We start from the raw sequence: 15715 nt of genomic DNA on the forward strand, positions 1-15715 counted from the left end.
TTTGAAAGGTCAAAAATGATAGGAGAATGCCGGAAGGTGATTTTGCAGTGACATTGTACGTATGTTAGGGAAAAAATAATAAAAAAATTAAAAATCAAAATTATAGTATTTTAATTTACAGGTTTGGATTTATTTTTATTATTTTATTTGAATTAAATCTAAATATTAAATGTAAGCATTAAATTTAAATTAAATTTTAAATCAAAAAATTAAAAATACAAAAAATAAATAGCATTAAATTATATATTTTTATTAATTATATATTTTTCAAATTTATGTAATATAAAAATAATAGTTTTATATTAAAATTTATTTAAATATATTAAAATAATATTAAAATAAAAAATTTTAATTCAAAAATTCATAAATTAAATTAAATCAAATTGATAAAACTAAAATAAGATGATATAAATAATCAATTTAAATTCAGATAAAAATTTTAAATTTTATAATATTATATAATATTAAAAAAAATTCAATCAAATATAATTCAATCCTCGCATTTGTTGTTTTTATTGAGATTCAATCGGATGCGGTCAGAACCACAATCTCCAATTTTTTAAAAATAACTTCTTGTTGTATATATCGTCTGATTGGATCGTGATTGGTTTTATATTTGTTGATGGTTCTGATGATTGAATGAAGTTTGGTCAAACATTGAAATTTGGTTTTTAGAATATAATTTTCTTTAATGTCATCATTTCACCTTCATATTCTTTTTTATTTCTTTGATTCATTCATGGGTTTATTTAAATCATGTGATCAATGGCATCAAGACTCTTCGATCATATGATTGGAAAATGATAATAGTTTTAATAGATCAAGATGTAATCATCTTTTGTTAGAAAGATACACCATTTCTTCTACCAAATTTCTCTTATTGGAAAAAAAAAAAATGCTGATCACTAAAAGAAAGCACTATTATCAATACTACTAAATTTGTTTTTTATTTAATCTTATAATAAAATTTTTGAAATCACAAATAATGAAATGTTTTATTTTAAAAAATTCACTTTCTAAATATGTGAAAATATGAAAATATTAAATTTTAAATTTTAAATTTGTTAAATGTTAACTTTTTAAAAATAATTATATGAATTAATTAAATTAATATATGAATTCAATTAATAAAATGTTTGGACTCATAGTTAAATTTTTTTTTGTATGAAATTACAAAGATAAAAAGTTACAACTCTTATCAAATACCACATTTTGTGTAAAAAATTTCTTTAAAAGCTCAATTTATTGGTTTCCAATGAAACTTCCCAATAATTAAAATTTAAAAATTTTATTATAAAAAATTTGAATTAGATTCTTGATATGAGCAAGTGAAATTTACAGGTTAATAAAAAAATTACCATCCACACATAGTCAAGTATCTCCATAGAGTTCAAGTGATTTTTACAACATATGCAAAAACACGCATCCATGTGTGTGTCAATCTATGAAATTAATATTATAATATGAAGCTCTAGTATTTTGTTTTGAGATTCCAATGCAAGTTTTTTTTTTAGGTTATAATTAGATATGATATTTGAAAATTTTGATTTTGAATTTGACTCTAATGCTATTTAACTAATAATTTATTGACAATAACAAGTTAATTTCATCATTTATGGAATTTTTTAAAATTTTTATTATAATATATAATTGCTCAATCATAATAAAAAAATTTATTTAAAGGTCCATCATTTTATAAATATGAATTCCATTTTATCAATTTTAAATTGTTATTGATTAATTATAATATAATAATTATAAATGATATGTTTTTAAGAATTATCATAAGTCTTTATCAACTTGAAATCAATGATAAAATTATTAAAATTGTTGCTCAATTAAAAAAAAAAGTGAAATCACATATAATTGATCAAATCAATTACTACAAAAATAGAAAAAGTGTATTAATGCGGAAATCTAAATATTTCAACTAATCAAACTCTAAAAATTATCCATTATTTTTACATAATACAAAGTAGTTTTATGAAAATTTGGGTTTTACTTTTACAACGAGGGTAATTCATCATTTGTATCTTTTTCTTCGCATGGAAATTAGAATAATAAGGTTGTCTTCAATTATTGTGACATTCCAATATCATATCAAGATTTTTTTATAATATATTAAAATATATAAGTTAATATTTAAATTCAAAATTTATATAAATTAAGATTTAAATTTAAAATTTATACTTTTTATATAAAAAAAAAACTATGAAACTTTCATACCATTTGAGAGATTCGCATATAACCTACAATGTATTATTCTTTGATTTAAAAATTTTATGATTTTATCTCACAAAAAGTGTCTCATAAATTTAAATTTAAATCTCTACATATATATCATAATAGAACCTTAAATTATTTTAATATGGAATTAGAGTATCACAAACTCTTCCGTTACAACTTGATATCCTCGTTAAACCTAACATAAAAGTACATAAATTTATCGAATCACATTATATGTTAGGCAAGCTTAATATAAAATACACACAGATTATATGATTATACTACATATTAAGATTTTAAAGGTGACTCTTATCACGTAACACTTATCTCTCGTAAGATTGTAAAGGTGACTTTAAGGGTGTAGAGCTTAACTTCGATTCAATTAATGACTCATTTGATATTATTTATTGATACATATACTCAATTTGTTAAATATTATATATTTTGATCTAAAAAATTTATGATTTTATCTTATAAAAAATATTTTATATATTTTAAGTTTCAATTTATATATTATAACAAATTCTCATAATATTTAAGATATTACATTTATTCTATCCATGATTCCACTAAGTGATGCAGAATAAGTAAACCTACTATCCAAACACTCTCCTTAATCGTCTTCATCACGTGAAAAACACGCAGGTCAACTGAGAGCATTCCATATATAAGGTTTGATTTATTTCGCTGAAAATAATTTTCAGTAAATAATTTTCGTATTTAGGTGTTTATTTTTGTAAAAAATTAGTTAATTAACGAAAAATAATTTATTAATCCACAAAAAATAAGATAATGTTTTTGAAGATTATTTTATTATTTTGAAAAAAATATTTTCTGAAAAAAATTATTTATGATTAAAATTATTTATCAATATTTTTAATATAATTTTATTTATAAATAATATTATATTAATAAATAACATATCTCCCCGACACCCGAAAGATAACTGTAAGAAACGCTAAGAAAAAAAAAAAAAAACGATTAAAACAGAATGAAGGAGTTTCTATTTCATCATCGGTCCCAAAAAACTATAGCCCAAAATCTGGATAACAGGAAAGTCACTGGCAATTGACAAACTCTCTCGCGATCTCAACTAGATCAGCGCTGAAGAAAGATGAAGACAGAAGACACAGTGAAACTCATCAGCGCTGAAGGGATCGAATTCGTTATTGATAAGGAAGCTGCCATGGTTTCTCAAACCATCCGTAACATGCTTACTTCTCCAGGTCCATTTCTCTTGCTTCTCTTCTTATTTGGTCCTTTAGTGTAATTGGGTGTTCTGGTTTCTTAGTTGTTTTTTGATTTTTGGGGTGATGAAGGTGGTTTTGCGGAGACGGAGCATGGGGAAGTGACTTTCCCGGAGATAAGTGCTGTGATTCTTGAGAAGATCTGCCAGTATTTTTATTGGTCTCTTCAATATTCCAGGTTTGTGATTTTTTGATTATGTATTCAGTTTTATAACCTGCTTCTTTCTATCAATGTCTGTTTTTGTGTCCTTCGGAAAGAAGTCCATGAATGCTGTGGATGTATTGAAGTTGTAACTTGAATTTTAGCTTTATGAGGATAGTAAGTTGATAAACAGTATGTGAATGAATCCCATGTTGGTTGTTGTCTTCTCTAGGAGAGCACTCTATTGTGATAATGTGGAAAGTGAATTATCAAATTATATAGTGGGAACACCTTCATTGTTCTAAGTTAGAAGCAAATATTTATATTTTAATGAAGTCTGTGACTGTTCATAGTGGCTTCTTATGTTGAGAGGAGTTGTAGTTAAAGTGGAAGCCAACATTACAAACTGTTTCCTTGCAATATAAAGATTTTAGCACTCCATTTTAGGTATGTGTTTCTCAATGATAGCTTAACATGCTTCTGTATCAATTTATCATGTTTTATTGAGATAGCAATGAGCCAAGATGCATTTTTCTGAAATATTCCGGTTACTACATGTATTGTAGTTGGATTCTCTATGGAAAACATTATCATCGGAATATAAGCACTAGTTTCTACTTTCTATATGAAACTATATGAATTGTGTGAAATTATGGAATGGGCTGTGGTGTGGGATCATTGAACATGGTATCCTCTTCCCCGCGCGATAGTTTACTTCCACATGGATGAGTATAGATATTAGATATTTGCCAAAAAATAGAGTGCTTTGTATATCCTCTTGCTGTGCAGTATGATTTTTTAACAACTATACAAATTCTCAAACTCATCAAACTTATTTTCTTATGCTAGAACTATCCAAACTGACTCGTTTACTTTTGTTGATTGCTTGAATCACTTTCGATTCTCTGTATTTTCATTTTGAGTTATGTTTATGAGCACTTCCTATTTTTGTTTTACACTGATCAAATAGTTACTATTTTGTCAGGGGTAACGAGACTGAGTTCCACATTGAACCTGAACTGACTCTTGAGCTGATGATGGCTGCTAATTATCTCCATACTTAAAACCAATTACGTTCTTTGCTTATTAGGTAAGATGTTCTGTTTAAAATCATAAAACTTTTTGCTACACAAATTTTATCTCTTTTGATTGTTTTCCTCATTTTGACTTTTAATTAGCAATGAATTGGTAATTTATTATTTTCTTATGAGTGTCACTGCCAAGTTACCATCTTTCTCTTTTGTATCTACCTCACAGAATTCTTCCGGCTTGGTATTCTTGCCCAAGAGGAGTATCTATGTCATGCTTTTTAGCTCTTTGCTGCGCTGCATAGTGGTGTACTTACGTTATCTCAAGTGATTGTTTTGACTTAGAACATAGACTTATGTAGGCAAATGAATGCAGTTATTGCAAGATGTATAATCGCTATTATACACTGAAATAACTTAAGCCCAATCTTAAAATGCTACTGTTTATGGACTAATTGTATGCTAATTGGATATCTTTCCGTGCACAATTGTAACCTCAAATTTCTTTCATAAGATACCAAAAGTCTTCTTATATAGTAGAGAACTTTACAATACAAGGTTCCATGACACTTCTAGCACTAAAGCCTTTTGAGAGTCGATACACTTTCTAGAATCTGGGTTTACAAGATATTTGCAACTTTGTGCTGCCAAGCTAGCACTTTCCGACCCTGTTTTTAGAACCTTCCCACACAGTTGTGCTACAATGCATGACTTTGTTGCTGCTTGGATTATAGGGTAAGCCTTCTGAAAGGTTCTAGGGAATTTTACCCGCGCATTTAGCCAGGACACTAGCTATATTACAGGGTATGTTGCATTGGATAGTGACTCTAGCCCTGGCCATAATAATGCCGGCTATGTGATCAAAATGACATAATTAGCTCAATTATCTGATTCAAGGAACTGTAGGAAGAGCCACAGTCTCTGATGCAGAGTGCAACCATCTCCTTCAAATCTTTAGCCCTCTGCCTCATTTCTTCCCCTTTTTTATCCAACATTAGCCTCTTGACAGCTCTCTCTATCTCCTCCTTTTCACACATATTCTGCAATTGTAAGCCGATTTTCCATACGTGACTGACATACCTTGCATTGACCCTTTGATCACCAAAACATGGTTTGCAGATCATTGGAACCCCTTCTGATATGCTTTCCAGTGTTGAATTCCAACCATAATGGGTCCAAAACCCACCCACAGCGCCATGTGCTAAGACTTCTTTTTGGGGTGCCGATTTTACAATGCAACCATTTTCTTGAACAGCTTCTATAAAAACCTCAGGCAACAACTTGTTCCATACAAGATCGTCAAATAACCCAGGCCCAATAACCCACAAGAATGGCTGCTTGCTATTGGCCAAACCCCAAGCTATTTCAACTAGCTCGTTCTTGCCTATAGATGCTACACTCCCGAAGCTACATATAGAACTAAGTTCTGAATTTGCTTGTCAAGCCATGGAATGCAGCTGGTGTCTTCCTTTCTTAAGCTGCTTGAGGAGGGTGGGGCAACTTTGTACAAAGGACCGATAGGGAATATTGGAATTGGGCATTGTTTTTGAAGCTTTTCTAATGATGATTGTTCAAGGACATCAACAGTATTCCAGATAACAGCTGAAGATGTTCTTGTCTTGCATAGATTAGACATCATGTGCAATAAATTTTCTGACATTCCAAATATGCGAACAGGCAGATCCTTGAATCTGAGGGGATGAAGCCCAGGCACTAAGTCTTGCGATGTTGAACCTATGTTTTAAAAAAAAAAATTTTTTTTTCTAGGAGCAGTGATTGGCCATGATCAAATATGCTACAGTCTAGTCAGGAGCCCCCCGATTACCGGTTCTCCTTCCAGAAACTGCACAAAAAATACAGTGGGCAAAGCATGGCTGGAAACAAATGAAAATGATATGAAGCTTTTCTAGGTGTAAAACATGATACATACCTTGCAAAGTATGAATATCTTCTGCTCTGAGTTGGAGAATCGCACTGCGAGTAACATATTGTGAGGCACAATTAATGCGCAAGATAATACTTGGCAGCTTCACATGCTTTGCTGCTGCTTCAGCGAAGTGCATGAATGCATCATAGATAATGCAGGCAATCTCTTCTTTTTCTTCCTCTACTTGTTCTACCATCTTCACCTAACACTCCTGGAAGGGCATTTGACAATTCTCGTTAAGAAGTAATATCAAAACTACTAGATTGCCAGAAGAGATGACTTGCTCAGATAAGTTATCAGGTATGGATATGAAAAGAAATTCTGGATGGTTTGAGGGGTTAGGAGAGTTGAACGCAGTGTGAACAACTGTGATGGAGAATCCCTTAGAGTGAAGAATGGAGCCAAGCTGAAGCATTGGGTTTATGTGGCCTTGGAATGGCAATGGAACTAGTACAAGCCGGCGACGGCTCCGTCTTTGCTTTTCCATCTCTGTCCTAGCGGAGCGTTGTGTGACTGTTTAAAATTTTATTCTTGTAAAATATATATAGAAGTACATGCCATGACGAGTATCTATTAATCTAGGATTGTTGATGGCGAAGTCTCACAATCAGAAAACTGCCTTAAAATAAGTTTTTAATAGCAATCACCATTATCTCCTTTAATGGTACGGTGTTTCAAGCAGCACATGGGATTTGTGCAGATGGGAACTCACTGAAACCTAGTCCATAGAAAAATTATCAGACTGATCTGTAAGCTCTAGGACGCCAGCACTTCTCTCAGCAGTGTCTGTTAAGTTGTTTTTCTGGGTCCGGGAATGGGAACTCTGATGAGCGTGCCAGAGAGTTGTCAAATGCTGGTCATCTCTGTCAGTCTATTCTATTATTTTATTGTTCTATCATCCAATACTGGTCTGGATCACACTATTTTCTCTATTTGTCTTGGAATAGTAGGTGGCTGTTTCAGTTTCGAATTAAAATTTGGATGCTAGTCCATTGAAGCTAGTTTTGTATTGGGACTAATGCTAAGCTGATGGAAACTATTTTGGCAGTTTTCCTCATTGCATTTCAAGAGGCTGCCGTTCTAGCAGCATCTTCAAGACTTCAACACCAAAGCTTTTGCTAAAAGCCAAAACATGAGTATAGTCATCCTTGTCATCATCTATAGCTCAAAAGGAAAAAAAATTATTATGTGATTGTGAATTGATCATTCATGTTGTTTGATTTGAAATTTCAATTCAACCAGACAAAAATGTAGAAATGCAGAAAACATGGATTCAAGCTACATAATTTGCATCTGTGATGTAAATCTAGAATATAAGTAAATGGAGGCTCTAAAAAGGTAAATTGGCACAAGATCCCTGTTGTTATGAATCTTGTGTCTTCAAACGGCAAATCTAAATGATTCCAAGCCCATCATCCTGCCACCACTGCTACGAGTTGTTGTTGCCAGAAATGCTGATAATGTGTTGAATCAAACTCGAGATGAGGGGTGCTTTTTTTTTTTTTTTTTGTGAAAAGAGGGAGTTAAACCTTGAACTCTGAACCTCTATTAGAAAGATACAGAATTATCAAGTCAATTTGCCAGGTTCCCCATGCTTTTTAAAGCCTGTTTGCAGAATCAAAGCCTCTGAAATTTCCACACAATAAGGAGACTTTTTTCAATATGAAAAGAAACCAAGTTACAAGAATATCAATCTTCATTTCTCATTCATGGATTTTTTTGGGAAACACACTGTATTTCCTCAGTTCTTGTTTTATAAGGGGAAGAACGCCTATAGACAATCCTGTTAATTTTTGGTTTTTGTCTGAGTTTGGGATTCAATTATGGACAAGTTTTGGCCCTTTTGGTTTTCCCATGTTTAATCAGTTGTTTTCATCGTTACCTTTGGTGCTCAATATAATTCTGCTAATGAAGAACGGCAAGTATTATTTCTGTTTTAACCCGTGTTGATGCCTTGACAAGTTGACTACATCTTCTCTCTTATTGACAATGCTTTTATATATATATATATATATATATATTCTACTTTACCTAGTGAAGCTATCAGCTATGTAATTCCAGGAACTACGTCTACACAGAGGAAGAAGGGGAATCACTTGATATAGGATGTTGAGTAGTCAGAGTTAAAAAGAGTTTAAGACAAGATTTGGCTTTAAGGAAATTATTCAAATTCTGATTTATTTGAAGATTCACAAGTGACTGCTATCTAAATGAATTTTCGGCTACTTTTATATGTATTCTTTGGCCATTTACTGCTGTAGATCTTTGATTTAGTAACTTCAATGATTTTGGCTGCTTTGTTAGCCTTTGATGGAGAGCTAGCTGTTCCAAGAGCTGAAATTCATCAGTTCTCCAATTTTCCTTTACTTCTACAGAAGGCCATTTTATTCCTTAATTGGCCATAAATTCCCCTCAAACATCCTGGCTGTAGTTGTTAAGATGAGTTGGATATTGACATAGAAATACTGGGAAATTTAATACCAGAATTATGTCCTGAACCCCATATAAAATAACATCAACCAATCTGCAATCTTGTGCATAGAAAACAATGGCCAATGACAGGTTCCTGCTGTTTCTTGACATTTCCTTCATCCTCATGTTTGGCATGAGCCTATCATCCATAACCGCTAACAGTGAAAGGAAGGCAAGTACCATCTTTGTAGCTTATGGCTTAATAATGGATTTGTATGTGGTGATTTGTGATTACATGTGATGAAGATAATGATCGTAATGGTGATGCAGGCCTACATTGTTTATATGGGATCGCTTCCTGAGGGGGAATATTTACCAACTTCTAACCATCATAGTATACTTCAACAAGTTATTGCGGAAAGGTGTGTTTTTTTTTTTTTTTTTTTTTTAAGTTTTGGCTTTAGAGATTAGTTTTAACTCTTACTTGACCATATTCTTTTAAAATATCTCTTTCAAAAAGAAAAAAAAAAAAATCTTTCTCTTCAGTTATGGGACGGATTCCTTGATCAGAAGTTATAAAAGGAGTTTCAATGGATTTGCTGCCAAGCTCACTAATAAGGAGGCAAAAAAACTGGCTAGTGAGTGATTCAATGTGCTTTTCATAGCTGTTTTTGACAGACTTTATGATTAAAATGGATTGTAAGACCTGTTTAAGTTAAAATTGCTGTGGTATATGCAGGCATGAAAGAAGTAGTGTCAATTTTTCCCAACCGAATTCTCCACCTTCATACAACAAGATCCTGGGATTTCATGGGTTTCGATAATACTGTTAGACACAACCCGACTGTTGAGAGCAGTGTCATTATTGGTGTCATTGATGCTAGAATCTGGCCTGAGACCTAAGTTACCAAGTTTCAGTGATGAAGGTTTTGGTCCTGCTCCTAAAAAATGGAAGGGTGCTTGCAGAGGTGGCAAAAATTTCACTTGTAACAAGTAAATACCCCAGATTTCTCACTTTATTAGATTCTTCCTTTCAGGGATTTGAGAAAGCTAGTATAATTATCTTGTATTGTCATGTGATTTTTTTTGGTACAAAGGAGGCCAAAGCCTAGGGGATATTTTCATGTAATATTAACTAATAATTTCATAATTTTGATGCTATGATCTTACTGAACATACTTTATCCTCCAGCAAGATTATTGGCGCTCGATTTTACCAGTCATCACCATCTTCAGAAGGGACTGCAAGAGATGAAGCGGGTCATGGAAGCCATACTGCATCTATAGCAGCTGGGAACGAGGCGAAGGATGCTAGTTTCTTTGGACGTGCACAAGGTACTGCAAGAGGAGGGGTTCCCTCTGCAAGGATTGCAGCATATAAAGTTTGTAGTCTGGATGGCAGATGTGAGTCAGTGGATATCTTCGCAGCTTTTGATGAAGGCTATTGCTGATGGAGTTGATATTTTAACGGTGTCACTAGGAGCAAGTGTATAAGTTGATTTTTTTCAATGATGTCATAGCCATTGATTCTTTTCATGCGATGGAGAAAGGAATGCTTACCCTAAATTCTGCAGGCAATAATGGTTTAGCAGGAGTATATGGGGTGTCAAGTGTAGAACCATGGATGCTTGCTGTAGCAGCAAGTACCACAGATCGTAAATTCATTGACAAGGTTGTTCTCGGGAATGGCAATACCCTAATTGTAAGTATCATAAACTCAATCATGTTTCTTATTAATACCAAACACTTTGTATGTATACTTGTGCATATGCTTTGTTGTTCCAGCAGATATACGTAAAGAGATATCTTAACATGTATCTTTGCTTAATATTCTAGTGATATAATCTTTGCGCCAACAGGGATTTTCATTTAATTCCTTCCCTTCCAAGGGAACAAAGATGCCTATAGAATACGGACGTGATGTTTCAAGAAACTGTTCTGAATTTAATGCTGGGTTAGTTCAACTTGTCAAACATTTTGATTTCATCTAAAAGAATCAGTGAAATAACCAAAGTTCCATTTCTTTTTCCCTTACAGGATGTGTTCTGAATCATGTGTAGACAGTCATCTAGTGAAAGGAAAGATTATACTGTGATCAATTAATAGGCAATTCCGAAGCACATAATGCCGGTGCTGCAGGGTCAATTGTGCTAAATGACCAATCTTATAATGTTTCTTTTGTTATGGCATTACCTGCGGTCGCTTTAAACATTAGAAACTATAATTTAATCAAGTCCTACGTGAATTCCACCAAGTATGTAGCATGCTACAGTTTATTTTTAGGTGTGGCTGCAGCCCCTTTCATGCTTAGTTGAATGACTTGATTTCCACACTCATTTCCCTCTTTTTCTGCATACTTCAATAGCACTCAGTTCTTCATTCTGGACAGCCAGATACAACTGCTCCAGGAGTCGACTTCTTAGCAGCATATTCACCAATTGTTCCACCCAGTGACACATCTGGAGACAAAAGACAAGTCAAATATAATATAATGCCTGGAACCCCAATGTCTTGCCCTCATGTTGCTGTTGTAGCAGCATATGTTAAAACATTTCACTCTGATTAGTCTCCTTCAGCCATCAAATCTGCTCTCATGACTACTGGTATAATCTTCTTGCAACCACATCCCTGTATTAATATAGTAATTGTCTTGCTAAATCTATATTTCCATCTCACCAAATTTGCCTTTCCTGGTAGCATGGCCATTAGCCCTGGACTTGTATATGAAGCTTTCAAGGAAGACTACATAAAATTGATGTGCAGCTTGGGATACAGCTCTGATAAGATTAAACAAGTTTCAGGAGACAACAGCTCTTGCCCTAAAAGCTCTGAAAATGTACCACCTAGGGATCTGAATTACCCTTCACTGACCGCTTCAGTTCCAACCAACAAGTCTTTCACAGTTAGTTTTCATAAAACAGTGACAAATGTTGGGCTTGCAAACTCCATTTACAAGGCAAAAGTCTCTCCAAACCCAAAACTTAAAGTTAAAATGGTTCCTGACGTTCACTCCTTCAATGCCTTGAAGGGGAAGAAATCTTTTAATGTGCCTGTTAATGGAGGAGGTTTAAAAAAGGGTCTATGCTGTCTACAACATTAATGTGGTCGGATGGCACCCATATTGTGCGAAGTCCAATTGTTGTACATACATATGCAAGACTTATGCCCAATGTATAATCAGATTTCTTGTCAGATTATCATCATGTGGTTTCCAATGCGGTGTAATAATGGTTGTCTTTTATGAAATTTTTTTATAAAAATGACTGCCGGAGAATAACAGAAGTAATACGTAATATATATATATATATATATATATATATATATGTTAAAGTTGGGGGATTATAGATGCAATAAAAAAATGAGAAAATCAAAATTTAATTAAAAAATTATTATGTTGGATTTGATTTGGATCAAACTTTTTATTTTATTTAAATTAAATTTAAATGTTAAATGTATATATTAAATTTAAATCGAATTTTAAATTAAGATATAAAAATAAAAAAAAATCGAATTGAAGTAAATTATATATTTTTATTAGTTTATATATTTAAAATTTTTATAAAATAAAATAATTATTTTATATATAAAAATTTATTTAAATATACTAAAAATCATATAAAAACATAAAAATAAAATTTAAAAATCAATAAACAAAACCAAACCGAATTGATAAAATTCAATTTGGATCAATTTCAAGAGAAGATCAATTTGGATTCAAATCGAATTTTAAAAATTTATAATATTATATATTATTTTAAAAGATTAAACTGAATCCAATCTAATCCGTTATCATCCTTAAATAATACCTAAATAAGTTTTCAAACTTTATTAAAAATAAAAATAAGTCAATGAAATAGAATTTAACAGGTAGAATTATAAAGGAATAAAATTTAATATCCTTTAATTTCATTCAATAATAAAGGATAGAGGGTTTATTTGCATTTTTAGTAAACTTGGGGTTTATTTCAGTATTAAGCCTAAAGAGTATTATATATTTTTTACAATGCGTTGAAACGCACCGTCTTTCCTTTGCTTGTATTTCGGAGCCTTTTTTCTTCGCCAAACCCTTCTCATTCTAGTATTCTTCCAGCTCTAATGGCAACTCGCGCCTTTTCAAAATCAAAGTTCTCAATTTTAACTTCAATCCTCCTTCAAAACCTTAACAAAAGCCCTATAACGAGGTTCCAATCTCCTCTAAACGCTCAAATTCCACCTCTACGACCCGATTCCCATGAACCCATTTCAGCGTTTAAGCAATATCATGATGGGAGGCCAAGAGGTCCCCTTTGGAAAGGCAAAAAGCTGATAGGGAAAGAAGCCCTTTTTGTAATATCGGGTTTAAAGAGATTCAAGGATGATGAAGACAAAGTTCAGAAATTTATCAAAACCCATGTTTTAAGGCTATTGAAGATGGATTTGATTGCGGTTCTTTCAGAGCTTGAACGCCAAGGGGAAACTTCTCTCGCTGTAAAGGTACTCTCTTTTATACTTCTATTAATTATTCTTAATGTTTATTCAATTCGTTTTTCTTAGTCTTTGGGGTTTTGTGTTTTTTAATTACGTTTGCTCTTGTTTTGTTTGATCAAATGCTTGAGTAAAATGTAATTTCTTGGACACCATTGATTTCTGGGTACTTAGATTTCGTATTAAATGACTCAGCTTTGTGCATTGAAATGATATTTGTCGGAGAACACAAATATATGGGGAGTTCTTGAGAATGAGAATGGTCTTTTTGTGTTACATTCAAAGAGAATTAACCAGCTTTAGTCCTTAATGAAGTAGATAAAGTTGCTTCTGGGTTGTAATATCTTCTGCTTGATATTTGTATCTTGTTGAATCGTCAGGTTTTCGAGGTGATTCAAAAGCAAGACTGGTATAAGCCTGATGTCTATTTGTATAAGGACTTGATTATTGCATTAGCGAGATGCAGGAAAATGGATGAAGCAATGAAGTTATGGGAATCTATGAGAAAGGAAGATCTGTTCCCTGATTCTCAGACGTACACTGAGATCATTAGGGGCTTCTTGAGGGATGGATCTCCTGCTGATGCAATGAACATTTATGAAGATATGATAAAGTCTCCTGACCCACCAGAGGAGTTGCCATTCAGGATTTTATTAAAGGGGCTTCTGCCACACCCTCTTTTGAGGAACAAAGTTAAGAAAGATTTTGAGGAGCTCTTTCCAGAAAAGCATGCTTATGATCCTCCTGAAGAAATTTTTGGCAAATGCTGAGGTTTGCATAGTGACCTTTATTCTTTCCTTGTTTTAACTTTTCTTTTCTCTTTCTTTCATTTCCTTTTTTTAAGACATAACAACAATAATCAGTGATAAGGAATTGACAGCTTTAGTGTAGTTTGGTTCTTGAACAAAAGGATTATATATGCAAGAAGCTAATTTAACTACGTCAACTATGAAACTATCATCTTCAACTTAGTGGGTTTGGCAAAATCATTGCCTCTGTTGAACCCGTGTTACCTGTGCACTTGAATGTATTATTAGGCCAATCCTTCTGTTATGATGACTCTGTGTTATAGTGGTTGGCTGCATTGGACTGTCTAGGATCATCTTGATCTGTACCGGCCGGTTTATGCGATAACCAAAACTTGTGAATTGTGATGTTTCATTTATGGTTTTGTTAGTTCAATATTATTAATTGATTACTTGGTGGCTTGGTACACTGTAATCATTTGGAAACAACTAGTAATGCAATTTTTGCAGTCCACAAATGCAAGAAAGGAATATAGATCAAAACTTGCATGGTGGATTGCACTCATTTACTTTATGAAGTCTATTTCCTTGAATTCAAACTTAATTGGTTTCAGGGCTTCAAATGGTCGATCTCAGTCATGCAGGAGTGACAGAAACTGACAGGGTAAGAGAGCAATGTTTTACAAAGAGGAAGCAAGAATGAGCGATTCCATTGGAGATCCCATATTGCAGATAATTATCCCATTCAGAGATTGAATAGTCGGCATTTTGTCTGGGTCATCGAGGAGTTCTCCCAACTTAGAACTATGATGTACCTTAAAAGATGTTCTAGAAAGGACATTCACATTGAAGTAGTTTTACCAGATTCTTGTAGCATGATCCACTGTCTAAATTTGTCCATGATTTATGGGAGGATACACATGGAAATAATAGATAAGATTGCTTGATATTGGATCTTTCTTCTACCACCTTTTCCCCCAGTACGTTGCCGAAACCATGATGCCCTTTCAGCATCTTACCACAGCCAATGGCCATTAAATCCCGGTATTGCTGTAAAATAAATAAATAAATAAAAGAATTATAACGATGTGATTTTAATCTACCTAAATAATTATTCATGTCTGAGCAAGGGAAAAAATAAAAAAGCAAGAGAGGAACAAACATTAAGTTTTTTGAGTTGTCTGCTCTAGACCATCACAAGGTGGGCGTGCCGGAGTGGTTATCGGGCATGACTAGAAATCATGTGGGCTTCGCCCGCGCAGGTTCGAATCCTGCCGCCCACGCCAACGTCCTTTTTCTTTTTGGCCAATGTTATTACCCATCAATCTCCTAAATTTGACCATATATTGCAGTCAGTCCTCCGCGCAAATAGCTTTGTTTTCTGCTATGAACTTTTCTTTTTAGAAATATCAACAAAGAGATAAAGGAAAAGGAGGACAGGATTCTGAAACTATATTTTTTCAAGCTACTACTATATATATCAAGGATTCCCTTGCAAGGTGCATGAATGTTGAATAATCTTAT

The 15715-nt window shown here is 32.9% G+C and overlaps 2 protein-coding genes, 1 non-coding gene and 2 pseudogenes across 6 annotated transcripts; 4 read left to right on the top strand and 1 right to left on the bottom strand.

Moving 5' to 3' along the window:
- Positions 1-3163: 3163 nt before the first annotated feature.
- On the top strand, positions 3164-10300 carry LOC111303671 (uncharacterized). 3 transcript variants are annotated; one of them, XM_089742630.1, is made up of 4 exons: positions 3164-3452; positions 3546-3651; positions 4601-4705; positions 10174-10300. In XM_089742630.1, the coding sequence occupies exons 1-3, from the start codon at positions 3341-3343 to the stop codon at positions 4677-4679; spliced, it is 297 nt and encodes a 98-aa protein (XP_089598756.1). In that variant the 5' UTR covers positions 3164-3340; the 3' UTR covers positions 4680-4705; positions 10174-10300. The 3 variants fall into 3 exon arrangements, with proteins under 3 accessions (XP_089598756.1, XP_089598757.1, XP_022755830.2); XM_089742631.1 differs by lacking the exon at positions 10174-10300 and adding an exon at positions 9313-9404; XM_022900095.2 differs by lacking the exon at positions 10174-10300 and adding an exon at positions 4873-5098.
- LOC111303672 (UDP-glycosyltransferase 76E2-like) lies at positions 5504-7187 on the bottom strand (annotated as a pseudogene).
- On the top strand, positions 8986-12247 carry LOC111303673 (subtilisin-like protease SBT4.3; annotated as a pseudogene). Its single transcript, XR_016326987.1, has 8 exons — positions 8986-9214; positions 9313-9404; positions 9529-9620; positions 9722-9975; positions 10174-10683; positions 10841-10935; positions 11019-11239; positions 11293-12247. The product of XR_016326987.1 is annotated as a subtilisin-like protease SBT4.3 (transcript).
- A 754-nt stretch (positions 12248-13001) lies between these two features.
- LOC111303675 (protein THYLAKOID ASSEMBLY 8-like, chloroplastic) lies at positions 13002-15138 on the top strand. The gene is made up of 3 exons (XM_022900098.2): positions 13002-13454; positions 13826-14216; positions 14806-15138. Exons 1-2 carry the CDS (start codon positions 13077-13079, stop codon positions 14213-14215), a joined length of 768 nt encoding a protein of 255 aa, XP_022755833.2. The 5' UTR covers positions 13002-13076; the 3' UTR covers position 14216; positions 14806-15138.
- A 254-nt stretch (positions 15139-15392) lies between these two features.
- TRNAS-AGA (transfer RNA serine (anticodon AGA)) lies at positions 15393-15474 on the top strand. Its single transcript has one exon. It is a non-coding gene; the product is annotated as a tRNA-Ser (tRNA).
- Positions 15475-15715: the final 241 nt, after the last annotated feature.

The sequence above is a fragment of the Durio zibethinus genome, chromosome 13, assembly GCF_047325235.1.
Source record: "Durio zibethinus cultivar Kanyao isolate XHJ-2024 chromosome 13, ASM4732523v1, whole genome shotgun sequence".
NCBI lineage: Eukaryota > Viridiplantae > Streptophyta > Magnoliopsida > Malvales > Malvaceae > Durio > Durio zibethinus.